Below are 27,766 nucleotides of genomic sequence, written 5' to 3'. Positions count from 1 at the left end.
CTACCTGTTAAAGAAAATATTTCCTAACTAAATTAGTACTGAGCATCCTAGAAACAATCTGGATTCTTGGTAATAATGATTGTGTAATTCCGCACAGTGCCCCCCTCTATCTCGGGCGAGACCAGTGCCCCCAGAGAGGTGCAGACCACCCAGGACAGTGTGGTGACCCTAGAGTGCCAGGCAGCGGGTAACCCTCCACCTCAGATCAGCTGGCTCAGGAATGGACGCCCCCTGCTCCTCTCTCCACGTATCCGCCTTCTCTCTACAGACACTGTACTCAGGTAAGATTCTATACATGGCAATGTCTAGTTTGGTGGCTCTCTCACAAAACTGCCTTAATGAAGGAATAAACAGGATATTGTTTTAGTAAGTATGCCTGAGTTTCAGGTAAGGTGAAAGTGAATGTGTATGCCCTCTGTGTGTGTAGGATCTCTCCAGTGCAGCTGTCAGACTCTGGGGTCTATACGTGTGTGGCACGCAGTCGTGCTGGCCTCGCTGAGCTTAACTTTGATGTACAGGTCCAAGGTACTAACTTATACTCCCCACCTCCTTTTGATGAATACACCACTGAGCTGTAAGTGCTATACCTGTAAACAGATATCTGTCTGTCTGTCTGCCTGCCTGTCTGTCTGTCTCTGTCTCAGTTCCTCCAGGTGTGGACCGTGTGGAGCCTGTAAAGCCGGTCACAGTGGTGCGGGGGTCCCTGGTGACGCTGACCTGTGAGGCGCAGGGTGTCCCCCCTCCCTCCTTGAAATGGCTAAAGGACGGCCAGCCTCTGTCCCTGCATCGCAACCTGCTGCTTGACGGCCAGGAGACGCGGCTGCAGCTGCCTGACGTGGGGCTCTCTGACAGAGGCCTCTACAGCTGTGTGGCCAGCAACCAGGCTGGCAGCAGCACCAAGAGCTTCAACCTCACTGTGTTGGGTGAGCAGGCAGAACAAACATTCTCCATTCACCCAAACAGCACCTATGCACAGATGAAAAGTTGAAGCTCCGCTGAAGCAATAGGAATGAGATGTCATGTTCATATTTGTTGTTTAACAATGATGTCATTTTCTATTATTGTACAGAGCCTCCAAAGATCTCCATCAGCTCTCCAGAGGAGTTGATGGTGGCCGTGAACACTGCTCTGGAGCTGGAGTGTATTGCAGAGGGCGTCCCCTCTCCTACCCTCAGCTGGCTCAAGGATGGGCGCCCTCTACAGGGAGATAGTGAGATAGTAGAGGAGGACGGACACTTCCTCAGGATTACCAAAGTGCAAGTAAGTCACAAACGTAATGACACAGCATTTAGTTGACATTCAGATCTCACTGCTGTATAATGGTAAACACCAGATCATACCAGTGATATCTCTGTTGTTAGGTGGAGGATGCAGGTCTATACACCTGTCTGGCTAGCAGCCCAGCAGGCGAGGATGGAAGTAACCACTGGGTCCGTGTTCAAGGTGATACATGTGTTTCCTAGCCGTATATTGTCAATCCTGCCAATAGATAGCAAGGTACTCATAAATCAAATCCTGATCCTAATCATCAACGCTTGTTTCCCTGCTCCAGTTCCCCCAACTCTTCTTGGTTCTGATGATGTCAGAACGTTGTCAGTCCCAGCCAAGGGACACCTGACTCTGGAGTGCCAGGCTGACAGTGACCCTCCACCTGACATAGAGTGGTACAAGGACGACGTGAAATTACAGGTCAGACTGGACGTCATGGAAACAGAGGGTGGCAGGAATCACACAATATAGTACATAATTGACTCTCTCTTTTTCTGTCTCCCTCTTTCTCCCCTGGTCCCAGCTGGGGGGTCGTATCCAGAGGCTGGCCGGGGGTCAGTACCTGGAGATCCAGGACGTCAGGCCTCAGGACAGTGGCCAGTACAGCTGTGTGGTCACCAACATGGCTGGAAGCACCAACCTCTTCTTCACTGTGGAGATCCTCAGTGAGTTGATAACATGATGAGTTAAGAAGAAGATTGAGATCATGCGTTCAGTGATATGGAATAGATCTGCAGTATAAACCTCAATCAATTATAATGTGTATTTTCATGCCTCTTTCCCCCCAGTGCCACCAGTCATCAGAGAGAGCAGCTCTGTGGTCACTGCACATATCAGTCAGGATGCAGTCTTGCCCTGTGAAGTAGAGGGGGAGGCCTCACCTACAATCCTGTGGAGGAAAGATGGCATCCCTATAGGTCCTGACGACAACAAGTAAGGGCTTCCTGCTTTTTGTTCCACTGACTTAGCTGATAGAGGTTATTGGGATACTGTCTTTACACATAAAGCAGAATGTGTCATCTTCTGTATGACTGTAGATGTGTAGATTGTCAGGGGAGCTGACTGATTGTGTGTGTCCTGTGTCCCAGGTACACCACGCTGTCTGAAGGCTCTCTGCGTGTGAAGGCTGTTCAGCTGAGTGATGCCGGACGCTACTACTGCACCGTGTCCAATCAGGCCGGATCAGATCACCATGGGATGGACTTACGCGTGTTTGGTAAATAAATACAACTCAAAGAAAAACAGAATCACACCATAATACAGTAGATTTACCTTTTTACATTAACATTTTGGATCAGACACTCTTATTCAGGTTTTCAGCCACTGCATTACAGTCAGCACCTTACAGTCAGATTGGTTTGTATGCCATACATATGTATTTTTTTATGATTTGGGTCCCTGTAGTTGGTCCCTCGATCAACCCTGGTCCCTTCAACGTGACGGTGACCACAGGGGTGAGAGCCGTGCTGAGCTGTGAGGCCACAGGTATACCTGCACCTAAAGTCACCTGGAAGAGGAATGGGACTCCCATAGACCTCAACCATCAGCCTGGCACATACAGGTACGTGAAGCAGAATGGCCTGTCCTCCTGTGAATTATTTGTTATTTTATTTTTATTTCACCTTTATTTAACCAGGTAGGCTAGTTGAGAACAAGTTCTAATTTGCAACTGCGACCTGGCCAAGATAAAGCATAGCAATTTGACACATACAACAACACAGAGTTACACATGTATTAAACAAAACATAGTCAATAATACAGTAGAACAAAAGAAAACAAAAAGTATATATACAGTGAGTGCAAATGAGGTTAGATAAGGGAGTTAAGGCAATAAATAGGCCATGGTGGCGAAGTAATTACAATATAGCAATTAAACACTGGAATGGTAGATGTGCAGAAGATGAATGTACAAGTAGAGATACTGGGGTGCAAAGGAGCAAGATAAATAAATAAATACAGTATGGGGATGAGGTAGGTAGATAGATGGGCTGTTTACAGATGGGCTATGTACAGATGCAGGGATCTGTGAGCTGCTCTGACAGCTGGCGCTTAAAGCTAGTGAGGGAGATATGACCCTCCAGCTTCAGATTTTTGCAGTTCGTTCCAGTCATTGGCAGCAGAGAACTGGAAGGAAAGACGACCAAAGGAGGAATTGGCTTTGGGGGTGACCAGTGAGATATACCTGCTGGAGTGCGTGCTACGAGTGGGTGCTGCTATGGTGACCAGTGAGCTGAGATAAGGCGGGGCTTTACCTAGCAGAGACTTGTAGATAACCTGTAGCCAGTGGGTTTGGCGACGAGTATGAAGCGAGGGCCAACCAACGAGAGCGTACAGGTCGCAATGGTGGGTAGTGTATGGGGCTTTGGTGAATAAACGGATGGCACTGTGATAGACTGCATCCAGTTTGTTGAGTAGTGTTGGAGGCTATTTTATAGATGACATCACCGAAGTTGAGGATCGGTAGGATGGTCAGTTTTACGAGGGTATGTTTGGCAGCATGAGTGAAGAATGCTTTGTTGCGATATAGGAAGCCAATTCTAGATTTAATTTTGGATTGGAGATGCTTAATGTGAGTCTGGAAGGAGAGTTTACAGTCTAACCAGACACCTAGGTATTTGTAGTTGTCCACGTATTCTAAGTCAGAGCCGTCCAGAGTAGTTATAAAACAATGGACATACATACAAAAGATTCATTTTGAATTATTGTGTGTGACTTTGTTTTGTTTCAAGGTTACTCTCCTCTGGATCTCTGGTCATTTCCTCTCCATCCAATCAGGATGAGGGATACTTTGAATGCACAGCAGCCAATGAGGTTGGAGAGGAGCGCAGTGTCATTGAGGTTATCCTACAAGGTATTGTTGCTTTTAGGTCCTAATCCAACATTGGTGGAGAGCCATTTCATCTAAGATAAAGACAGACTGAGATTTCTTCTCTCTTTCCCTTTAGCCCCCCCCACCATTGAAGATGACATCACAACAGTCATTGCTATCAAAATGGCCCCTGTGGTGCTGCCATGCCATGCCCAGGGCCGCCCAGAGCCCAGTGTCAGCTGGACCAAGAGTGGAGCCAAGCTGGGTTCCCGAGGGGGGAGTTATCGGGTCCTGCCCACAGGTAGGTCAAACTGCTGCTCAGAGTGTAACATGGTGCTATGGCCATCAGTGATTCTGTCATGTTAGTACTTTGGTCTTCGTTGTTGTGGTACTGTACTGTTTGGATCCAGGGGTGCTGGAGATTACAGCTGCTACCCCCAGTCATGCAGGGAGGTACACCTGCTCTGCCCGGAACCCTGCAGGGGTGGCCCACAAACACATCACTCTCACAGTGCAAGGTGGGTCCTCGGGTGGATTGTTGTTACGGTTATACAGTAATGGTTCATGTTTTTGCTTTGTAACACTCTGTCTTAAATTTACCATTTAACAATTTTTAGTCTGTATGTGATAAACCACGTCAATGGATTTGCCCTCTCCCACTCAGAGCCCCCTGAGATCAGGCCCATGACAGAGGAAGTACAAGTAGTGTTGCATCATGGGACAGTTCTGCCCTGCGAGGTGAAAGGTTTCCCTCGACCCTCCATCACCTGGCAACGAGAGGGTGTTCCCATATTAACTGGTGAGAATGTCCTCTTTTAAACACTTGATCAGAAATCAAGCCATTATATAACACAATTGTCAGTTATACTCTGCTGCTTCTGAATAGTGATGTCTTCTTTCTATGGCTCTACAGGTCACAGACTGGCTCTCCTCTCAAATGGAGCTCTGAAGTTCTCTCGGGTCACACTGGGTGATGCGGGCACTTACCAGTGCCTGGCACAGAATGAAGCTGGCACAGCAATGGGAAGGACACGGCTCGTGCTGCAAGGTAACACACTACACCTCTACAGAGCATAGACATTTTGTCAGAAAAGTATGGAGGCACTTGTTGATAATTAGTTGAATGCTTGTGGGCCCCAGAGAAATTTAAATAATGCATACCTCAATAGTGAAAGGTTCAACTATGTGTGATGGTGTTGCTCCAGTTCCCCCAGTACTGAGTGTTCCTCGTGTGGAGTACACGGCCGTGCTGGGCCAGCCAGTGAGCATGGAGTGTGTGGCAGATGGACAACCCCAGCCAGAGGTGTCCTGGCACAGGGAACGCAGGCCCGTCACAAAGGGTGCACACATACAGCTCTATGCCAACGGCACCCTAAGGATTGCGGCCTCACAACGTAGTGATGCTGGCCTGTACACCTGCTCTGCAAAAAACCTCGTTGGCAGGGCCAGCCATGACATGAGGCTTGTCATAATGAGTAAGTGGATAGGAACTGAGGGCATGAGACAGATTTATCCGTAATTTAACCTGACATTAGGATTAACAGTGTCTCATAGAATGACGTAACTGATTTGCCAGTAATAAACTGACTCTTTCTCTCTCTTCTAGTCCCGCCTATGATTCCTGGTGGTCAGCCAGAGCTGTCTGTTGTCCAGGGCTTCCAGGCCTTGTTGCCGTGTGCGGCTCAGGGTTCGCCAGAGCCCCGGGTGTCATGGGAGAAGGACGATAACACCGTGCCCAACCTGCCTGGCAAATTTACTGTTCTGCGATCAGGAGAGCTGATCATTGAGAGGGCAGAGGTCAGAGACATTTCTACTTTACAGTGTATAATCAAGGTGATTTAGGTGAAGATTCTGATCAACTTTTTGGCCCTTGTAGCCAGGTGATGGTGGTGTGTTCACCTGTGTGGCCACCAACACAGCAGGCACAGTAAGACAGGACACCCGCCTGTCCGTCAACATGAGGCCCGCCTTCAAGGAGTTACCTGGTGACGTGACCCTGAACAAAGGCCAAAGTCTCAGCTTGTCTTGCCATGGCCAGGGCACCCCTACCCCTGTCATCTCCTGGACCGCTAACAACAGCCCCTATCCAGGTACTCCACGGGCTCCAATATTCTGTTATGATTGATATTATGTAGTCATAGGTATATAGTAATAATGATCTTGATTGCTGCAATAGTCTCTCTCTCTAGATCTATATCCATCTCTCTCTCTCTAACTCTATCTATCTCAGGTTCCAGTGTGGATGAGGCAGGCAGAAGCTCCTTGGTCATAGAGAATGTGACCATGAGTGATGCGGGAACCTATGTGTGCCTAGCAGAGAACAGTGTGGGCACCATTAGAGCACTCTCATTTGTCCGCATTAGAGGTGAGCACTTTGAAGACATGACCAGAGTTTAGACTGTTTGTATTTGTATTGTTCTATTTGTTGATAGGGGTACACTGTATGTAAGGGATGTGTCATGTCTCCTTAGAACCTCCAGTTTTGAAGGGAGAGGCCCATATCTCTCAGACTGTGGCCCAGGGTGGCACAGCCATGCTGGACTGTCCTGTCCAGGGAAACCCCAGTCCTGTCCTCCGCTGGCTCCGTGACGGCAGACCCCTTCTCCGCTCCCTTCGCCTGCAGCCCCTCCATAATGGCTCCCTGGCCATCTACAGCATCACGGTAACACATCACGTGTCCCATCTGTCTCCCTCAGAAATATTTTTATCCAGTGTTCTTTGAATTTGAGAGTTCATATCTTGAGTTAAAAAATGTCTGTACAAACAAAAAGTGAGTAGGCTTACACAATAAATTATGGACAATTTTGAAGTCAGCTTGATGGACCACTGACTGCAGTCAATCTGCACTCCATCTGCAATCCTGGGTCATGGAACATTGTGTGACCTACAGTAACTGCAGTGTACGAGTCTGGCCGTAATCAGATTGGCGTGAGTTCAGTCAGAGGCTAACAGTATTAGCTAGAGAGGGAAGGAGGGAGCTCAGATATGGATGTTCCCAGACTCTCTCTCTGTTCTGCCGGCTGTAACGTTGTTAACTTTGTTACCTCTATAGTTGATGCTGGAATAGTACACCCTGCAGCTGACACTTTCTCAAAGACAAATAGTTGTTCTCACAGAGAGCTCTGTGATACTCTGTTGTCATACTGAGTTATTGCAAACAAGCTAATGGAAAAACCTTAAACTTTCCTTTTTAGAAAATGTCAGCTTTTAAATGTGTCAATGAGGGATGGAAGTTCCATAAAAAAATCAGAAATATACATTAGCCTTTTTCAACAGAAAAAAAATGAAAACATTCTGTGGAACACAATGTTTATTGTAAAGTTGACTGACGCACTCAAAGAAACTCAAAGGGGACTTCTTAGGACGGCAAGACCTTATTCAGCAGCATTCAACAGTACACCATACTTCAGCATATGGAAACGTATTTCTGACCAGTCAGTAAGCTAACACACCATTTTAGAAACTTTGAAACAGGGCAGGACCTTAAAGACTCATCCCTTGGTCGTCATACCAGATTGATACTTCGCGGAAGGATATAATGCTGACAGGTTATGATGATCAGTTTGGAAGTCAAGATCACCTATTTTATATTATCTTAGACATACACAAAGTTGATACAGAGGATTAAACAAAGATGTTTTAAGACATCATCAGCTTGATTTATAAATGTCATAGTTAATAATTGCCCAATTAATGCAGGTTATTGTTAGTATATGAATATGACAAGTACAGCTTCTAGTAGAAGCCTACACACTCACAATCTTCACACACACACTACACACTCACATTTAGCTGAGCCACTGGGGTAATGTCACTACATTCTATGATGTTATTTGGAAGAGTGAAAGGATGACCAGCATATCAATCCTCATATTTCAGAGGAACAATAATAATGTGCTTGTGTTAAATGTGTTTATGCCATAACATGTCTATCTGTCGCCATCGGTGTCAGAGAGGAGATGCAGGAGAGTACCAGTGTGTGGCTGAGAGTGAGGCTGGAGTTGCTGAGAGAACCGTCTCTCTCAAAGTACAGAGTAAGTGATGTGTGGACCATGAACACAGTCACACCAACATCTAAATACTGTTGTGAAAATATGAAATAGGAGTATTCTTAAAATTACACACAAGAAAATTAAACCTTCTGTTCAACTCTGGTCAAGAAAAGCAATGGATTGTTTATTTCATTCTCTAAATGTATTCGCTCTCTCTCTCTTTCTCTCTATCTCTCGCCACAGTTAAGGGAGGTTACTCTAATTGGGAGGAGTGGGGCCCATGCAGCACCACCTGTGGACGAGGGGTTCAGGAGCGAATCAGGTTATGCAACAATCCAGAGCCAGTCAATGGGGGGCGATCATGTGACGGTCCCAGTATGGACTCCAGAAGATGTCAGACTGGACTCTGTCCAGGTACGGCTGATTGAACTGATCTCCTGTCACTCCAAACAGATGCAGCTGAATTTAACAATGGAATTATATTATGTAAATAAAAAGTTTAGTACTATATTCCCCTCTCTCTCTCTCGCCACTCCCCCCTCCATCTTTCTCTATGTTTGGTGACTGAAGGGGAGGCCCCTCGTAAGGCCAGGGGCAGCCTGATAGGGATGGTGAATGATAGGGAGTTTGGGGTGTCGTTCCTGGAGGTTAACATCACAGAGAACCTAGACGATGGAACCAGCACCCTGCAGGCTCACCTGGACAACATCCCCCCTAGTGTGGGTGAGTATGGGAGTGGGAGAGGATTCTGTTAGAAATACCAATCAAGTCAGTAACTTAATCAAGTTGTGAAGACGTTGAGTCAGTCACTGTCATTGAGCATGTCTGTACCCTGACCTATCATACTCTTAGAGATATTTCCATATAAGCTTTGGTCTTACTGCTGATGTTTTGCAGGTCCATTGCTGCGGGCGCTCGTGTCTGTGTTTGCTCCCATCTACTGGACCACAGTGCTGCAGACTGGAGCAGCCAGGAACGGCTACTCACTGACCCAGGGCCTGTTCAGACAGGAGTCCCAACTGGAGTTTGACACAGGTCAGTTAAGAACAGATACAGTTACATCCTGCAAAATAACCTGAATTGTTTTACTCTACTTTAAATGTAGTCCTACAACAGTGTTTGTCTCTACTGAACTGAATTTTCCCTTTAAATCTGTAAAGGTGTAGGATCTTAATTGGATCACCCTGTTGCAAGAAATGTTCTTGCAAGAAATGTTCTTAACAGCAGGAAATACAAACTTGTAGTGTATTGCAAGGTTTAAACAGGCTTCTCAAGTTTATAATTTCCACTTTATCCCCCCTAAGGTCGATGTCCGTGCCCCCCTGGATATTGAATTAGCATAATAATAAAAAATCCCCATAAAAATCAGTCAGTTTAAGCTAGAGATATTGGATGCGTCTCAATCCACTGCGTCTGCCTATGTCGCACTTCAGCATCTGTGGTGACAGAGCTAGAGCGGTGTCTGTCAGCCCATGAGACATCCCGAAGATCGGTCTTCTCACAAAATTGCCTGTAGCGTCGGTTTGGCCCCTCTATGGAAAGTTGAGACTCTCACGAACATGATGGGGTTCCTAGTTTTGCTCTATGACTCCCACAAGCGTCTTGGGACTCGTCTGAAGTCGGTACAGCCGATCTACCAACTTCTGTCTGTAGCGTCCGAACAGTTTGGGCTACACACTAACCCCTCTGTGGAAAGGTGAGACTCTCACAAACACGTACATATATGTTGTTTTGCTCTAGGTTGCCCACAGGCCCCACAAGACTGAAGGTCCTCAGTAGCAGTTGAAAAAATGTATGGTAGTATATATGGAGACTGTTTAGTGCCAAAGATAAGGGGTTAAATACATGTAAGAAAGAAATATCAAATGTTTCCTGATCTTTCTTAAATCTCTGTTTCATGTAGTGAATCTGTTATTCAATGCATTTCTATGGCCAAATAGCAGTAAGGCCAAAAATAATGTTTCATCAAATTATATATATATATATTTTTTTTTGATACTTCAAGGTGTCTTAAAATACTAAATCAAATGACAAAATGATCCCTGGTAAGACCATCTTAAAACAATTCCATATAGCTTATTAGAACCTCCCACATCTTAGACAGGTCTTAGAAACTTGTCAGACTTAATTTTCCCTAACAAAAAAATTTATCAACCCCTACACAAATGTTCATTTAACTATAATCATCACAATAATTCACATTTCCTCTTGCTGCAGGATTATTTTCCTGACATTATAAAGTGGTCAAATTAAGATCCTACGTATGTACGTTGTAAGAGAACCAGCAGAGGGCATATTGCTCCATGACTGCAGTTAATTTTTGCTCACTTAAGAATTCAGATTCCTAGTCCTTTATTGTCCACAAATTAAGTACAGCCTGAATTCATAATTGATTAAATTACTTTTTTCTCTCACCAATCTACACACAATACCCCATAATGACAAAGTGACAACATGTTTTTAGAAATGCTTGCAAAGTTATTGAAAATGAAATACAGAAATATCTAATTTCCATAAGTATTCACACCCCCGAGTCAATACTTTGTAGAAGCATCTTTGGCTGCGATTACAGCGGTAAGTGTCTAAGAGCTGGATTGTGCAACATTTGCCCATTATTCTTTAAAAAATTCTTCAACCTCAGTCAAATTGGTTGTTGATCATTGCTGGACAACCATTTTCAAGTCTTGCCATAGATTTCCAAGTAGATTTAAGTCAAAACTGTAACTCGGTCACTCAGGAACATTCACTGTCTTCATGGTAAGCAACTCCAGTGTAGATTTGACCTTGTGTTTTAGGCTATTGTCCTGCTGAAAGGTGAATTAATCTCCCAGTGTCTGGTGGAAAGCAGACAGAACCAGGTTATCCTCTAGGATTTTAACTGTGCTTAGCTCCGTTTCATTTATTTTTTTATCCTGAAAAACTCCCCAGTCCTTTACTATTACAAGCATATCCATAACATGATGCAGCCACCACTATGCTTGAACATATGGAGAGTGGTAATTAGTCATGTGTCGTATTGGATTTGCCTCAAACATAACACTTTGTGTGAAGGATAAAAAGTTAATTGCTTTGCCACATTTTTTGCAGTATTACTTTAGTGTCATGTTGCAAACAGGATGCATGTTTTGGAATATTTGTATTCTGTACAGGCTTCCTTCTTTTCACTCTGTCAATTAGGTTAGTATTATGGAGTAACTACAATGTTGTTGATCCATCCTCAGTTTTCTCCTATCACAGCCATTAAACTCTGTAACTGGTTTAAAGTCACCTTTGGCCTCATGGTGAAATCCCTGAGCGGTTTCCTTCCTCTCCGGCAACTGAGTTAGGAAGGACACCTGTATCTTTACAGCAGTGACTGGGTGTATTGATACACCATCCAAAGTGTAATGAATAACTTCCTAATGCGGAAAGGAATATTCAATGTCTCTTTTTTTTACCCATCTATCAATAGGTGCCCTTCTTTGAGAGGCATTGGAAAACCCTGGTCTTTGTGGTTGAATCTGTGTTTAAAATGCACTGCTTAACTGAGGGACCTTAAAATTATCTGTATGTGTGGGGTACAGAGATGAGGTAATCATTCAAAAATAATGTTAAACACTATTATTACACACAGTGATTCCATGCAACTTATTATGTAGTTAAGCAAAGTTGTACTTCTGAACTTATTAAGACTTGCCATAACAAAGGTGCTGAATAGTTATTGACTCAAGACATTCAGCTTGTAAACTAAAAAAAAACAAAAAAACATTATTTCACTTTGAACTTATGGAGTATTGTGTGTAGGCCAGTGACCCCCAAAAATCTCTATTGAATCCATTTTAAATTCAGGCTGTAACCTAGCAAAATGTGGAAAAAGTCATAAGGATCTCTAGGGGGAGGGGGGTGAAGACCACAACCTCATGAACCAGGGCTTCATGTGCACCATCCTCTACAGATGGCCAGGTCCTCTGGTTGGGAGACAGATCTATAGGTTTAGTGTGGAGGGTCTGGTGATTGGCAGATTTGACTACAGCAATAATAACTACCGTGTCACTAGCATGCAGGCCATGATCAATGAAACTTCTCTTCCCATTGACCTTAACCATTATGATAACGTGACTGGAAGGATTGAACAGTTTGAGAAATTCAGTTTCATGAACTATTACCTCAGTGATCACACATCATGAAGCAGAGTAAGATATTTAATGCCAACGGACAAGTGATGGAGGTCCAGTATGAGATCCTGAAGTCTAGTGCAGTATGATAAAATGGGTCGCATCATTATCCGTAACATCAGGATCAGTGGAGGCTTGGGGGAGGAGCTATAGGAGGATGGGCTCATTGTAATGGTTTAAATGGAACGGTATCAAACATATGGAAACCATGTTTGACTCTGTTCCATTTATTCCATTTCAGCCACTACAATAAGCTCGTCCTTCAATAGCTCATCCCACCAGCCTCCGCTGATCAGGACCGGTGTGGATAACACGCTACTCATACAAGTATGATGCTGATAGTCAGCTTATAGTTACGACCTCAGCATTAATTGACTGATTCATGGCAACAGTGCCAGACTAATGCCGTTGCACTACGACTTACAAGACCGCATAACAAGACTGAGAAATTCAGTACGGATGAAGATGGCTTTCTTCGCCTGCGGGGCAATGTCATGTTTGATTACAGCTGCAACTGACAGTGTCGGAGAGGAGTGTTCACTACCGCTATAACGGCCTAGGCAGGACCCGTGACGGCTCACAGCTGCAGTTCTTCTATGCTGGCCTGACCAAACCTACCAGGGTGACCGACATGTTCAACCACTCCAGCTCTGAGATCACTTCCCTTTACTATGACCTGCAGGGACACCACCTCATCGCCATAGAGCTAAGCAGCGGGGAGGAATACTACGTAGCCTGTGATAACTCTGGCACGCCACTGGCCATCTTCAATAGCCAAGGACACATTGTCAAGGAGATGCTCTACACCACTTACAGAGACATTTACCAAGACTCAAACTCTCCTTTTATCTGATCATCGGGTTCCAGGGCGGTCTCTATGACCCGCTAACCAATCTGGTGCACCTGGGGAAGAGGGACTATGATGTGGTGGCTGGGAGGTGGACCACTCCCAACCATAACCTGTGGATGGAGCTCAGCATCAGCCCCAAGCTGATGACCCTAGTAAGATTCTGTTGGGTATTCAGTGTGAGTTGCAGAAACACCTGAAGAACTTAATCACTCTGGACCGGCTGCCTATGAGTAAGGTGAGTGGTCAGCTGGGGGCGTGGCATGGCCGAAGGCCACGCTTCTCTGCCATCTCCTCCATCTTTAGTAAGGGCGTCAAGTTTGCCATCAGAGATGATGTCGTCATCTCCGAAATCATTGGGGTTGCTAGCGAGGACAGCCTGCGTGTGGCAGCAGTCCTAAACCACGCAGTCTACCTGTCAGGCCTGCACTTCATGGTGGGTGTTCTGGATACTCACTACTTCATCAAGCCTGACCTGCTGGAGGGGGACCTAGAAGTGGTCGGCCACACCGGAGTGGGACGCGTTCTGGACAACGGCGCCAACATGACCTTGTCCCAGATGACGACTGTGGTGGGAGCTTCGCTGACATCCAGATGCAGAACAGGACTCACTTCAACATCCTCTATGGTGTCACAGAGGAGAAGGAACATGTGCTGGAGGAGGCCTGGGTCATACAGCACAGGAGGCTGGAGGAAGGAGAGAAGGGCTCCAGGCTCTGGACACAAAGGGGATGGTTTCCATGTGTTTGATGCCATTCCATTTACTCCATTACAGCAGCTTCCACTGAACAATGTTGTGAATTGCTCTCATTTCAGTTTATACAGTACATATCTCTCTGTGATCTGTGAAATTGTAGTGACAGTTACTGTCTTTTTTTGTGACTACAAGACTCACTGGCATCTAGGATTTTGCTTCTTCCTGCTTATTTGACATTCTGGTGGTACAATGGAATAGATTGTGTGAGTTTAGACAAATGAAATTGTATATAGCAAGTGCTTTATTAATCTCGTTAATCCGATCAATAGAATTGATCGCTGGAGTTACACAGCAACGGGAATAAGTATTCAAGCTGAACCTGTACAGTATAATTTACTTTTTTAACAAATTGCTTACTGTAAAATATGTCATGTATTATCTGGGTGGAGCTCCTTCCATATCATGACAAGTATTATTTGTATAATTTATTTACTGGACTAGAATGTGGAGCTTGCAGGGCAGACTATAGTGGCCTACACAAAGTGCTAAATCATTGTGTAAATGCTGCAAATAGCTCATCATATTGCAATTCACAGGTATTACATTCATTGTACCTTAATTATCCTGATGCCATTACAAGGCTGTCCTTACCTGTTCAGTTAGACAGACGTGTCCTAGTAATAGAAATATCCGAGCTAGCAGGTCAATTGGCAGACAGTCCAGAAGATACATCTCACTGAGTAATCCGAAAGTCATGAATTAGTTGTAAGAATAAATGGTTTTCATGGTACAAAAAGGTGATAAGCTTGTAAAAAATGTCCAAAACAAATGTAATTGGTCACGTACACATGTTTAGCAGATGTTATTACGAGTGTAGCAAAATGTTTGTGCTTCTAGTTCCGACTGTGCAGCAATATCTAACAAGTAATATCTAACAATTCCACAACAAATACCTAATACACACAGATCTAAGTAAAGGAATGGAATAAGATTTTATATGGATTGGCAATGACAGAGCGGCATAGGCTAAGATGCAATAGATAATATAGCATACAGTATATACATGAGATGAGTAATGCAAGATATGTAAATATTATTAAAGTGACTAGTGTTCCATGTTTTAAAGTGGCCAATGATTTCAAGTCTGTATGTAGGCAGCAGCCTCTCTGTGTTAGTGATGGCTGTTTAACGGTCTGATGGCCTTGAGATAGAAGCTGTTTTTCAGTCTCGGTCCCAGCTTTGATGCACCTGTACTGACCTCGCCTTCTGGATGGTAGCAGAGTGAACTGGCAGTGGCTTGGGTGGTTGTTGTCCTTGATCTTTTTGGCCTACCTGTGACATCGGGTGCTGTAGGTGTCATGGAGGGCAGGTAGTTAGCCCCCCGTGATCCGTTGTGCAGACCGCACCACCCTCTGAAGAGCCCTGCGGTTGTGGGCGGTGCAGTTGCCGTACCAGGTGGCGATACAGCCCGACAGGATGCTCTCAATTGTGCATCTGTAAAAGTTTGAAGGTTTTAGGAGACAAGCCAAATTTTCTTCAGCCTCCTGAGGTTAAAGAGGCGCTATTGCGCCTTCTTCACCACACTGTCTGTGTGGGTGGACCATTTTGTAGGACAAGGCACACTTAAAGTTTATCAAGTGGGTAGAAGTATAGACTAATAATCAGGAGCGGGAAGTCAGAGCAAGGTGAAAAGCAGACAGGATGACAAATTCACAGTGGGTGTCTTATAAGAGCCTGAGTGTATACTAGTTACAGGTCAAATGTAGTAGATGTGGAGGATGATTTTTCAAAGAGAAATGCACACAGAGAGTAGCTGTTTCCCACAGATAAAATTGACTGGAAACAGCAATGTTTCAATATTTGCATGTATTTGGTCTGTGCTTAATTTACTACAACGAAGTCACATTGTGTTCCAGCATTAGTCATTCCCATTCCTATGTGAAAAGTTTGTAAGTGATGCTGTATGCCTCTGTCTGGTATTCCACAGAAATGATCTGAGGAAATTCGATGTGCATAAGAGTACACACTCTTCACAACAGCTAAAATATTTTCCATGTAGCCCCAGTTAAACAAGCCTTAGTAAAGCAATGGTTTACGCCATCCTTTGAAACCTATAAGAATCCTCTTTATTTCCCAAGACAGACTTTCATGTATGGGAAAGAATTTTAAGTATTTAGTATTTATTTTATTTTTGATCAGAGTATGACATGTTTGAAGTTTATAAGGTAAAATGAAGTGAAGAAGTGAAGAAAATGAAGAAGTTTATAAGGTAAAATGTTGTCTCGTCATTCACCCTCACGTGTTTCCCATACGCACAATTTGGTTGTATTGTTGTCAAGTATTTTTGTCATTGGGATGTGTGTGGTTTGTGTGCTGACATTTGTTTTCTACGCTTTCATACGTAAATGAAACATTTAGCGCTGTGGAAAAGGCTGAACCAAAAGCATGAAGTGCTGTTGGGCGGAGCCAAACACCATATATTCAGTATCACTTTAATACTGTCCAGTTCATCACAAATATCATTCTTTGCAACCTTATGTTGTTTTTTACTTTCCTTCTCATTGGGTTGTATTGCAAAAAGGAATTGTATAAAACATAGGCTATATGGTATACTAGGAAACGCTTTACTTGACACCCAGCGTCATAATACATTATGACACGGTCATAACCATGTCATAACAGCTGACATAACTTGTCATAACCTGACATAATTGCATTATTTTATGGTTATGACACCTACATAAGTGTGAAAACGTATATATAAATCTTTTATTTACCTGCTAAATTATTGTAATTGTGTACACATTGATGTCAGACATGCAGCTTACCCCAATGCTCTGTTGCTGATGACTGAGATGAATGCAGGAACAGATTTCAGGAGCAGGACCAGACACCCTCTTTTTGACTGATGACTGATATAACGGCCTATCACGTACATGCCCATCTGGCATATATGATTATGATGGTCATAATGCTTCATGACAGTGTCAAAGTGTACTTTCTTAGTCCAAGTAAAGTGACACAGGATGTTATAATGCTTCATGACAGTGTCATAAAGTGTATTTTCTGCAACTTATTTAAAATATGATGAGAACAACATGACTGTAAAGCATTCATTACATCAAAACAAAGGATTTAAGAGAGATTTTCAAACGAAAGTTAACTTCTTGGCAGGGAAAATTCTAATTTGAATAAATTTGGGTTTTGACACTAATGTAAGTGTCATAACCAGCCATAAAATAATGCAATATATATCACAACAGATGTAAATATATGGGTCATGACAGTTATGGCCATGTTATGTCAGCTGTTATGACACATGACATAGTTATGTGTTCAAAACAAGTTTTTTTTGTATTTGTATTAATCCATGCTGTATCTGAATGTTCTGTTTGTGTGTGTGTGTAACCAGGTGAGAGCCTTCGGGTAACACATGTAGCCAGAGGTCTGGACTCAGAGGGGGTTCTTCTCATGGACATCGTTATCAATGGCTTTGTCCCTCCAACATTATCAACCTCCCATCTCAATCTGCAGGTGTGTAATGACTAACACTCTCATTCTAAAGCCAGCTCAAGTCCCTGACCGTGACTAACCATGACACTCTATCTCTAATATGATGATTGCTTTGTGTCCTGGAGGAGTTTGATGAGTCATACGTGCAGATGGGTCCAGGGCAGCTGTACTCGTGGTCGTCCCAGGCCCATCAGAGAGCAGGCGGTCCCATGGTGCTGCGCTGTAACCACTCCATCATCTACGAGGGCCGAGAGGAGCGCCAGGGGCCCCTGTTGCAGCTGCTTAAGGTGTCCCAGATGAGTGCCATCTACAGCATATTCAGTCTCAGTTTGGACTTCCAGATGACAGCCTCATTACTCCTACCAGGTCAGTGCAAACACAAGACAGACAAACACAAGACAGACAAACACAAGACAGACAAACACAAGACAGACAAACACAAGACAGACAAACACAAGACAGACTAACACAAGACAGACAAACACTTGACTTTAAACTGATGTACTGTAGCAAACATGTTGCATTTTTGTCATTGTAATTGTTTAAATGTAAGTTTCAATTTAATCGGTTCATAGACTTAAGGTGGTGCTCTGTATTTTTAGATGGTGATGGAGAAACATGCCCGAAAGGTTTTGTCCTGGATACAGCCTCTTACTGTGCTGGTATGTTTTTGTATACTTTTGCCTTCTGTGATTTAAAATAAAAAAATAAGCTAAAAAAAACAAACAATGTATACCGTAGAAAATTGTTGAAATGAAAATAATCCAAATACCCTTTTTGGATTGACCAATCATATTTTGTATTGTAGTGTAATAATGTACAGTGTAATACAGTGTAATAATGTGTTATAATGTATTACAACAATACAATTACAAAGTATTACAATACAATGAACTCATGCAGAAAATCTTAATAAACTGTAACTGTTGAATCGTTAGATGAGGATGAATGTGCTGCAGAATCGCCCTGCTCTCATTCCTGCAACAATGTGATGGGTGGCTTTTCCTGTGCCTGTCCCTCCGGCTTCACCATCTCTCCAAAGACCAACACATGCCAAGGTCAGCCACAGGAAACATTCTCAATGAATGCTGCACACTTTATCACACCATTTTATGTCTCCTATTTAGATACGTCATTACATTAGGTGATCTGTCTGTATATGGCTCTGGTATCATGTTGATTTGTAAGCTTTAGAAGGCAATCTATTGTGACAGATAGAAAAACAAAAATATTTACATTCATTTAAATAGTCAGATAGCTAGTGCACACAATATCTGGTTCTGAGATTATCTGAACTGATGGTATCGCTGTGAATGTATAAACACTTATTGTAGACAGTGTTCTTATGTTTCACTTCACATTTGTGGTACCTCTCTGCAGATATTGATGAATGTGCCCAGGGTTCCCACATGTGCCACTACAACCAGCAGTGTGTGAACACGGTTGGCACGTACCGCTGCCAGGCTAAATGTGGCCCAGGGTTCAAGCCCAGCGCCATGGGAACCAGCTGTGAAGGCAAGTCTATTCACAACAAATGAAAAGTTTGTTTTGGATTTTCTTTCAGCCGCTCATCAACTGTATAAGGCATATTAGTAACAGAGTTAGAGCTGTGGTGTGTGTTTCAGATGTGGATGAGTGCCAGGAGTCGTCTCTCTCCCCGTGTCAGCAGCAGTGTCTGAACACCCTGGGCTCCTTCCGCTGTGTCTGCAACCCTGGCTACCAGCTCTCTGGGCACCGCTGTCTAGGTCAGTGGTACCTGCGGCTCACTGATGATATTTTCAACAGAATCAAATGTTTCACACCAGGAAGCAGTAAACTGTAAGTTATGGAAGCAGTTAACTTATGGAATCTCAAACCCTTTATGCTTGTTTATAAACAGACATCAACGAGTGCGGCAGGAATGTGTGCCCAGCTCACCAGCAGTGCCGCAACACAGAGGGAGGCTACCAGTGTTTCGACAGCTGCCCAGCTGGCATGAGAATGGGAGAGAATGGGGCCTGTGTGGGTATGATGCCATTCATAATTAATGCGTCTGTTACTCTGACTGTTGTTGCATGCAGGTACAGCTTTGTGCCATGAGAATGATGACCCTCACATTAAGCCCTGTGTTTACCAACGTTTTGTGTCACAGATGTGGACGAGTGCCAGGATGGGAGCCACATGTGCCGCTACAGCCAGATCTGTCAGAACACCATTGGGGGGTACGGCTGTGTCTGCCCTAGAGGTTATCAGTCCCAGGGGGTGGGACGTCCATGCCTCGGTAAGACGCTTCATTTTGGCATAGTCATGTTTTACTACACAAAACAATATGCTACTGTTCAATAAAATGTTGTTCTAAGTAGTGTCTGAGTCTTGTTTTGCCTTTCAGACGTTGATGAGTGCCTACAGACGCCGAGTCCATGTGCCCACCAGTGCCGTAACGTGCCAGGCAGCTTCCGGTGCCTCTGCCCACCAGGCACTGTGTTACTGGGGGATGGGCGCTCCTGTGCTGGCCTAGAGAGAGGACAGGCCTTCTCCAACGGTACCCGCATCAGGGAAAGACTGCGCCCACAGCTGGTGTCATCGCTCGGTAGGCCCATCCTCTCACGGCATCATGGGGTATCCCGCATCACCAGACAGAGCTGCCCCATAGGCTACACCAACCGAGATGGTACATGTGTCGGTGAGTGTTGCTCCCCCTAAAGTAGAAGTCCCTTTGGAAGTATTTCCCCATATAAAGATGTTGTTATTAAATAACCCAAACCACCAAGGGCACTTTGGTTCTGTCATCTAATTGGCATCTGTGTTTGTGGACAAGATGGAGAAGAAGTTTCTCATTTTCCTTGAACGTCTGTAAGCAAAGGCCACAAGCAAGGGACTTTAATCTGGTACCACTGGTGCTTACCTCATCATGCCATTGATCTCTGTACAGATGTGGATGAGTGCTTGCTGAGGAAGCCGTGCCAACATGAGTGCCGAAACACAATAGGCAGTTTCCAGTGCCTCTGTCCTACAGGCTACCAGCTCTTACCCAACGGCAGGAGCTGTAAAGGTATGGAGAAAACGTACAATTCACATAACCACCCATCACAACTGGGTTTGCATTGCCAAGAACATACACAGGTACTGAGTTTCCTTTCTGATGCTTGCAGACATTGATGAGTGTGCAGTACAAGGCATCCAGTGTGGACACAACCAGATGTGCTTCAACACTCGTGGAGGACATCAGTGTCTGGACACGCCCTGCCCTGCATCCTATCAGAAAGGAGGGAGCCCAGGGTAAGGGGCCTCAATCAACACCACTGTGTGTTGCAATGTGTGGCTAGTTAGACAGATTGTTTCCTGGGTATTTTTGTAATATTGTAGTTACCGTAGTTACTTATCACACAACCATAGTCATTTTTTGTGTAGTTAGCTATGTATGTAATAAGTCACTGACCATTGATGCCACAAAACCATGAATTGGTTGTTGTGTACAGTAGGTATGTATTGTATGTATCACTGAACTTTAGAGCCAGCTGACAACAGTATCAGTACCTCTGGAAGTGTAACAGTTGACTCTTCTTTCTCCATGGCAGGACGTGCTACAGACCCTGCTCTTGGGACTGTGCCTCTGGAGGTTCCCCTCTGCTACTCCAGTACAAGCTGCTGACCCTCCCCCTCGGCATCCTAGCCAATCACAATGTGGTGCGCCTGTCGGCCTTCTCTGAGGTGGGGGTGTTGCAGGAGAGAACATCCTTCACCATCCTGGAGCAGGGCAGTGAGGGGGATCCGGGGGCAGGGGGCCAGATATTTGGCATCAGGGATGAGGCAGGCAGGGGCATCATCTTCACCCTACGGCCCCTGCAGAGGCCAGGCCTGGTGCGTTTGAGGGTGCAGGCCACCACCCTCTCCACACAGGGCCGCATCACATACCAGAGCATCTTCATCATCTACATCTCCATCTCTAGATACCCCTACTGAGCCCCCCCTCAGCTGGAGGGTGGAACTGACTGTGTTTTTCCCTAAAATGCCCCTGTCCCCTTCCTCAATCTCTGTAGAATCAGGCCCCCGGCCTGGGAGAACGAGCATGCCAACCAAGCCAAGCCAAGGACGCACTAATCAAGAGACAAGGCAAACAGTATTATCACTAAGGATTTCACTGATATTTGGACCCTTATCTGTGGTACAATGTAAACTGTATTGAAATGGATCTTAAACTGTGAGGACATGGTTTAGTCAAAATCTGTTCTGTTTTGTTGGATTTATCACAATGAACATGCCAAAGAAGGTCCTATAGCATTAGAATGGCGTGCAGCTATTTATATTGTGAAAATGCTACAGGTTTGTCAATATTATTTTATCTCGTGTTTTCCTATTCTTTTAAGTCATTGTTGTCACATGAATCAGCTATAAGGTGCTATTCTGAATGTACTGTACTTGAGTGTGTTTACGTTTATGGCCTTAGCTTCATCGAAGCAGTGAGCCATATGGCGTTTGTGTTACAAGAACAAACGGATGAGAAAGCATTTCCTCCCCCGGCCTGGACTAAACCATCTTAAGCAGGAAGTAGAGGACCATTTGAGTTTGATTGCTCTCATTGGACTCTGTGCTGAATGGAGTTGGCCTCCACTAGCAGGGCCACAACATGGACATCAGAGAAAATGTCCCTTTCTGCTTAATCACGTTTAGTCTGTAGGCTGTAGTATTCTGATTTAGCCATTCATCTTTCTAAATGTGTTTCAAAATTCCATGGTTAAAAACCATAGAGGGAGGGAAGCAACAAAGACATCGTGCTGAGCAACAACTATTTATTGTTAAACCAAAAGCATACTCAGTGAGTAGTATGCACACACACACACACACACCCCAAAATGTGAAGAACCACATCCAGTGGGTGTTTGTGAAACAGGGAAAGAGGAAGCAGACGAATATTAATAGAAAATATGCACAATATACTTGTGAATTAAACATGCTGAACAAACTCAGCAAAATCATGGCTACAATAGTGCAGTGTACATTTCTTTAGAATTTCGACTGCACCCTCCCTTCTATTAGCTGTGTGATGAATTAACCAACATTTCAGTGTCACTGTATACACATGTAAAACCATCAAATTCATCCAAAAATGTCTGTTTTAGAAAATGTGTATTACTGTCCGCTTTGATCATTGGTAGTAATGCACGTTAAATGTGTTTTAACTGTAAGTCAACCAATGAGAAAATGAAATTAAACTTTGCCATTTATGACACAATTATATTTGGACTGTTTCAGTTACCTGCAGCACTACCTCCAAGGCTGGTCTTTGCTGTTCTGCTGCCCGTGACGATACCAAAAAATGCCGCTCCCTCCATGTATATTCCAGAGGTTGAAGTTTGGTTCAAATGTAGGTTCTGAATGAAAGGTGAAAAGGTATTTTCCATATGTTTAAAACATATATTTTCCAGGACGTTGAAAAGGAATCTTTTCCAGATGTTGAAAAATACGTATTTTCTATACATCGAAATAAGGTTAATTTTCGGTTCTGAATGAAAGTTGAAAATTCATATTTTCCAGGCATTGAAAATATGTATTTTCCAGATATTGAAATCAGGCTCATTTTTGGTTCTGAATGAAAGTTGGAAATAAGTGATTTATTAACAGCTAAGTTATGACCGGACAAAATCTGAACCAAACATAGACATCTATGATTGGTTCAGATTTGGTCCAGACCGGACCAAAAACCAATGTCAGTGGATGTGGAAATCAAGGCCGACCATTCTACCCCCAAAAAAGACTTCCAAACGGCATCGCAGTTAGTCCGTGCTTACTGAGGGCTACAGTGCTGCCTGAAATTACATATTTTGAATGCCCATCTGTGGTAAGCCTACCGTTTGTAAAACACCAAAAAAATATGTCCAAAAGATGGTAGGCTACACCCCAGTAAGCACGAGCTAACATGTCGGCCCGCAATGGAATTTTGAATACCGATCCATGTTGTAGTCCCACCGTTTGTAAAACAGGCCGTTGCATTGGCTTTATTAGTCCTAATTCCTGTGACTAATCAACTTGGCCATTTAAACTCTGAATATCAGCAGGGTTGGGGAGTAACGGATTACATGTAATCCATTACATGTAAGGGGTCACAAAAACGGTAACTGTAATCGTTATGTTACCAGCGAAAACATTGTAATCAGATTACTGATACTTTTGAAAAACTAGATTACTTTGAGGATTACTTTTAAATTCAGAAAGGATGTTTGCAAAAAAAAATCTTTGACACTTCTCTGTTTTCTCAATGACATTCAAATCAGAATTGAAAAAGGCGCACTTTTAAATTTGTTCCACCTGAGCACAAGTCAGAGACCACTATGATGACACACAAAATGTGTTTGATGGATCGCGGGAAAAAAGCAGGAATATGCTTTTGTAGGCTACAGTCCAAGCTATGTCTTCCAATGGTGCGACTGCTGTCGGAATCCAAAGATTATCCAATTTGAATAAACGCTTGGAGGTAAGGATGGCAGTAGCTGTGAAACTTACGCCGATACGGATATCACGTATTGATATCTACATAGCGCATTGATGTGAATCAGACTGCTGCTCTGTCATTTAGATATTTATGCCTTACGGATTGTGGTTGTTGTTCACAAATATAAATGTGTATTTGCAACCAATAATGGTTGAATTCAAGAAGTTTAAGCTGCCTATGTCACGCCCTGATCTGAGATATCTCTGTTTTCTTTATATTTTGGTTAGGTCAGGGTGTGACTAGGGGGATACGCTAGTTTTTGTATTGTCACGTTCGTCATACGAATCGGACCAAGGCGCAGCGTGGTATGCGTACATTCTTCTTTATAATAATAATGAACACTGAACAAACTAACCAAAATAACGCTATACAAATGAGTGCTGACAGGCAACTACACATAGACAAGAACCCACAAACACCAAAGGGAAATGGCTACCTAAATATGATCCCCAATCAGAGACAACGATAAACAGCTGCCTCTGATTGGGAACCATATCAGGCCACCATAAACATACAAATACCTAGAATACAAATACCTAGACATACAAAACCCCTAGACAATACAAAAACCCTAGAGAATACAAAAACTAGCGTATCCACCCTAGTCACACCCTGACCCAACCAAAATATAAAGAAAACAGCCTATCAATCATTGTTTTTTAAACCAGTGGACAGCCTGTGAAAAATGCGCTCTTGCAACAGCTGCATAGTGTGGATCCAAGCCTATGGAATAAAAGTGGGGATTTTATTGCTCAATCTAATTCATGCTGATAAAAAAAAAAAATCCATAGGCCTAATGGACACATGCTCAAACTTGCACACTTTTGATAGACTTAAAGGGGCAATCTGTAGTTGCTACATCCATTTTTGGACTTGATTCTTGAAGAACATAACTTATAAATGCCTCATGAGTTTAATTGAATTGTCACACTCCACGAGAACCCAAAATATAAGCTTGTTTTTCTCCCAATGTTTGTAAACATTGTAAAATGTAAACAAACACTGTATAGCCTCATAACATGGTTAAAACAAAAATTTAAACAGTAGGCCTATAGCAAATGCAGCATATGGCATTCATTTTTCACATGTAAATAGCACTTTTCAGTAGTGCTCAAAGCATGCCATTCCATGAGCGCAGCATTTATTTTTAACTCAAATCAATGAGCCCAATCAGCCCTCCATGACAACAAAATCATAAACAACAGAGTACGGCTGGCTAATAAGTCCTTTGCTTTGAGGTTATGCTCAGGTAAAACAGTTTGGCTAATCTATACTTCCATATTTCCAAATCGTATTCTTGAAGATTAAGAGGTATAACATTTATTGAAATGACTGGAATTCTGATACTTTGGTTTTTCATGTAAAGATATAATTTAATCGTACTATTATATGTAGTAGAAAGCGATGGGTTAGAAGAAGCCTAAAATTGAACATCCATATATGGCCAGCTATGTAAACCTTAACATTGATTTATCCTGCAATAGATGTCATTCAATTGGTAACACATTTTTGTTTTCTTCTAATGCCTCTTAAGGGGAAAGTAATCTAAAAGTACCGAAATGTAATCAGATTACGTTACTAAATTTGGGTAATCCAAAGTTTACGTTTACAGGTAACTAGTAACTGTAACGGATTACATTTAGAAAGTAAACTACTCAACCCTGAATATAAGTATTTGTTCTCAACTCACGTGCCTAGTTAAATAAATGTTAAATAAATAAATAAAATAAAATAAAAATATCAGCTACCCAACTTTATCAAGAGTTATTGTGAGCCTATTTGCAGTGTGTTTACACAGGGGGAATTGCAGAAGTATTTTATTTTTCGCAATGATCAGCTTGTCAGAAATTCACGGATACAAACGTGAAACCATTGATCATGACAATGGGATGAAATTCCTGGACAACAGTTGTGATTGTCCAATTCCATATTGTCCATTTTACTGTCCTGTCCTGTTTACCTGTCCTGTTTTTAGGATATGTTGTTTGTTAACATGACAGGTAATTTTTTTATTTGATTGAGGGACATTTAGGTTAGGCTATTTGATCGAGGAGACCTGCATTACGTAAAAAATGCCCATCTCATTACATTGTCATCCATTTTATATCCAGCCTGTAGGCTTCAGAAAAGGCCACATGCTCTTTCTACCATATCCTATATCTGCTACACGGAAAAGATGCGAATTAAAAGCGAGGGTCGACCTCTGCCTGAGATCAGTTTCATGAAGAAGGATGAAAAGATGTGAATTAAAAGCGAGGGTTGACCTCAGCCTGAGATCAGTTTCATGAAGAAGGATGAGAAGGTGTGAATTAAAAGCGAGGGTCGACATCAGCCTGAGATCAGTTTCATGAAGAAGGATGAAAAGGTGAGGGCGTTCAATACCAACTGGTATCAAAAGTATATCTGGTTAATAACAGGGAGCCTTTCATCAAGCCGCCTGTATTGCTGGCCTTGCCTGCTTTTTGGAAAGTCTGAGCCTTGGTCGGAAGGTGGGTACAGTGACCTGAAGAACATCGATCGTTCAGCTAAACGGCAAACCAAAAGCTGGGAGCATGTAAATGCTCACATCAGATTCAAGCTTCTGGGAAAAAGCTGCATCGATAGAGGACACGACGAGAGGGAAAGTTCCGCCAACAAGGGCAACTACAAGGAGCTTGCAGAGGTAATTGCACGTTACGATGCTTTACTTGCTGTTTTTTAGTTTAGTTTTCTTAATTTGGTTTGGTTTTTAACCTTATGGTCCACTTAGGAGCCTACAACAAGTCACAGTAAAACATGAAAATTTTCAACCATAACATTTAAAAAAAAAATTGGTATACAATCTACATTAACAATCTAAATTGACCAAAAAGAGACAATAGAAAAAACTGTCAATGGCAATGTGAGAAAATTATGGTAACTAGTCTGGCCCTAATTCAGGTTAATTGTTTTTTTTCCCCAGACCCCCCTCCACACACACACAGGCTGTGCTGGCTCACAGAAAGAGTGGGTCATTGTCATTTTGGTCAAAGCTCTCTATGGCAGGTTCAGCAACTGAGGGAGCTGACTTAAATGAGTAAGCAGCTGACGTGCCAAAAAGCTGCAAAACATTATCAGGCAGCTGGTGCTCATTGCAAGCCTCACCAGACAGCTTCAGTCCATATCGAATGTACAGGATGCAGTTAAGGGTCTGCAAGGACATCCCATTTCTAAGTTTGCTTTTTACCACACTCATCTGGCTGAATACTCTCTCGACTTCAGCATTCGAGTGTGGCAAGGACAACACAGACACAGCAGCCATGGCAAGTTCTTGAAACGGGTTGATATCAGCTGCATCCCTGAACTTCCAAATCTCACTCCAGAAGCCCAGTGTGTTTTTTGTCTCATTCCATTTACTAAGATGGATGGCACGCCATTGCTGGACAATCTTGTCTATCTCTGCAGGGGAGTAGGCAAGGAGCTTGGCTATTTTTTCTATTTCTCCAGGGCTCTTATTGTGCTTTAGAGTTTCCTCCACATTGAAAACTGACATGTACTGCAATGCTTCGATGTTGTCCGGCAGTATCACCCTCAACTCATTAGTGAGGGAGATGGTGAAGGCTACACACCGCTTTCGGACATTGTTTTCATCCTCAGGCGCAAGGTGGAGCTCAGCTGCCTTTGATTCAATAAGGTAACCAAGGTACGGTTAGGGACTGATGTATCCATGTATTGGCCCTTTGAGTACATCAACATTTGCCAGTGGATTCAGCACCCTGCTGCTCACAGACTTGATCAGGCTAACCAAGCTGTCAAGTAGCTTAAGAGGATCTACTTGCTCTCCCTCAAAAGCCTTGATGGCCAACTGTACCTCACCCAGCGATCACCCAGCAAAGTCAGATATAATATGTTTTGAGGATCACTGTACATGGAGTATAAAACCTCAGCCATGTAGCAGTGTTCACTGGACTTGGTGACTGTGAAATGCAGCCTAAGCTCCTCCCACTGGTCCAAAATGCGTGAAACCGCGGGTTCAATGGAGAGCCAACGTGTGGCAC

At 43.4% G+C, this 27,766-nt stretch overlaps 1 protein-coding gene across 1 annotated transcript in view; it reads left to right on the top strand.

The window, feature by feature from the left end:
- The window catches only part of hmcn2 (hemicentin 2), a 72,771-nt gene extending 50,278 nt beyond the window's left edge, over positions 1 to 22,493 (top strand). The window contains exons 46-81 of the mRNA XM_071403402.1: positions 98 to 281; positions 428 to 525; positions 645 to 923; positions 1,070 to 1,260; positions 1,362 to 1,443; positions 1,553 to 1,689; positions 1,793 to 1,934; positions 2,058 to 2,202; positions 2,358 to 2,485; positions 2,674 to 2,830; positions 3,999 to 4,120; positions 4,215 to 4,379; positions 4,489 to 4,596; positions 4,743 to 4,877; positions 4,992 to 5,126; positions 5,284 to 5,553; positions 5,685 to 5,875; positions 5,955 to 6,168; positions 6,309 to 6,443; positions 6,550 to 6,740; positions 8,031 to 8,112; positions 8,314 to 8,484; positions 8,641 to 8,793; positions 8,968 to 9,105; positions 17,181 to 17,302; positions 17,407 to 17,647; positions 17,884 to 17,943; positions 18,220 to 18,339; positions 18,662 to 18,796; positions 18,907 to 19,026; positions 19,161 to 19,286; positions 19,413 to 19,541; positions 19,650 to 19,943; positions 20,193 to 20,312; positions 20,413 to 20,539; positions 20,839 to 22,493. Of these exons, the coding sequence (XP_071259503.1) occupies positions 98 to 281; positions 428 to 525; positions 645 to 923; positions 1,070 to 1,260; positions 1,362 to 1,443; positions 1,553 to 1,689; positions 1,793 to 1,934; positions 2,058 to 2,202; positions 2,358 to 2,485; positions 2,674 to 2,830; positions 3,999 to 4,120; positions 4,215 to 4,379; positions 4,489 to 4,596; positions 4,743 to 4,877; positions 4,992 to 5,126; positions 5,284 to 5,553; positions 5,685 to 5,875; positions 5,955 to 6,168; positions 6,309 to 6,443; positions 6,550 to 6,740; positions 8,031 to 8,112; positions 8,314 to 8,484; positions 8,641 to 8,793; positions 8,968 to 9,105; positions 17,181 to 17,302; positions 17,407 to 17,647; positions 17,884 to 17,943; positions 18,220 to 18,339; positions 18,662 to 18,796; positions 18,907 to 19,026; positions 19,161 to 19,286; positions 19,413 to 19,541; positions 19,650 to 19,943; positions 20,193 to 20,312; positions 20,413 to 20,539; positions 20,839 to 21,223 (5,732 nt within the window). The 3' untranslated portion in view covers positions 21,224 to 22,493. The remainder of the gene's footprint in view (positions 1 to 97; positions 282 to 427; positions 526 to 644; positions 924 to 1,069; positions 1,261 to 1,361; positions 1,444 to 1,552; positions 1,690 to 1,792; positions 1,935 to 2,057; positions 2,203 to 2,357; positions 2,486 to 2,673; positions 2,831 to 3,998; positions 4,121 to 4,214; positions 4,380 to 4,488; positions 4,597 to 4,742; positions 4,878 to 4,991; positions 5,127 to 5,283; positions 5,554 to 5,684; positions 5,876 to 5,954; positions 6,169 to 6,308; positions 6,444 to 6,549; positions 6,741 to 8,030; positions 8,113 to 8,313; positions 8,485 to 8,640; positions 8,794 to 8,967; positions 9,106 to 17,180; positions 17,303 to 17,406; positions 17,648 to 17,883; positions 17,944 to 18,219; positions 18,340 to 18,661; positions 18,797 to 18,906; positions 19,027 to 19,160; positions 19,287 to 19,412; positions 19,542 to 19,649; positions 19,944 to 20,192; positions 20,313 to 20,412; positions 20,540 to 20,838) is intronic.
- The last annotated feature ends 5,273 nt before the right edge of the window (positions 22,494 to 27,766 follow it).

This window comes from Salvelinus alpinus, chromosome 5 (genome assembly GCF_045679555.1).
Source record: "Salvelinus alpinus chromosome 5, SLU_Salpinus.1, whole genome shotgun sequence".
NCBI classification, from domain to species: domain Eukaryota; kingdom Metazoa; phylum Chordata; class Actinopteri; order Salmoniformes; family Salmonidae; genus Salvelinus; species Salvelinus alpinus.
The sequence above is the reverse complement of the archived record's forward strand: the minus strand, read 5'-3'. Positions and strand labels throughout refer to the sequence as shown.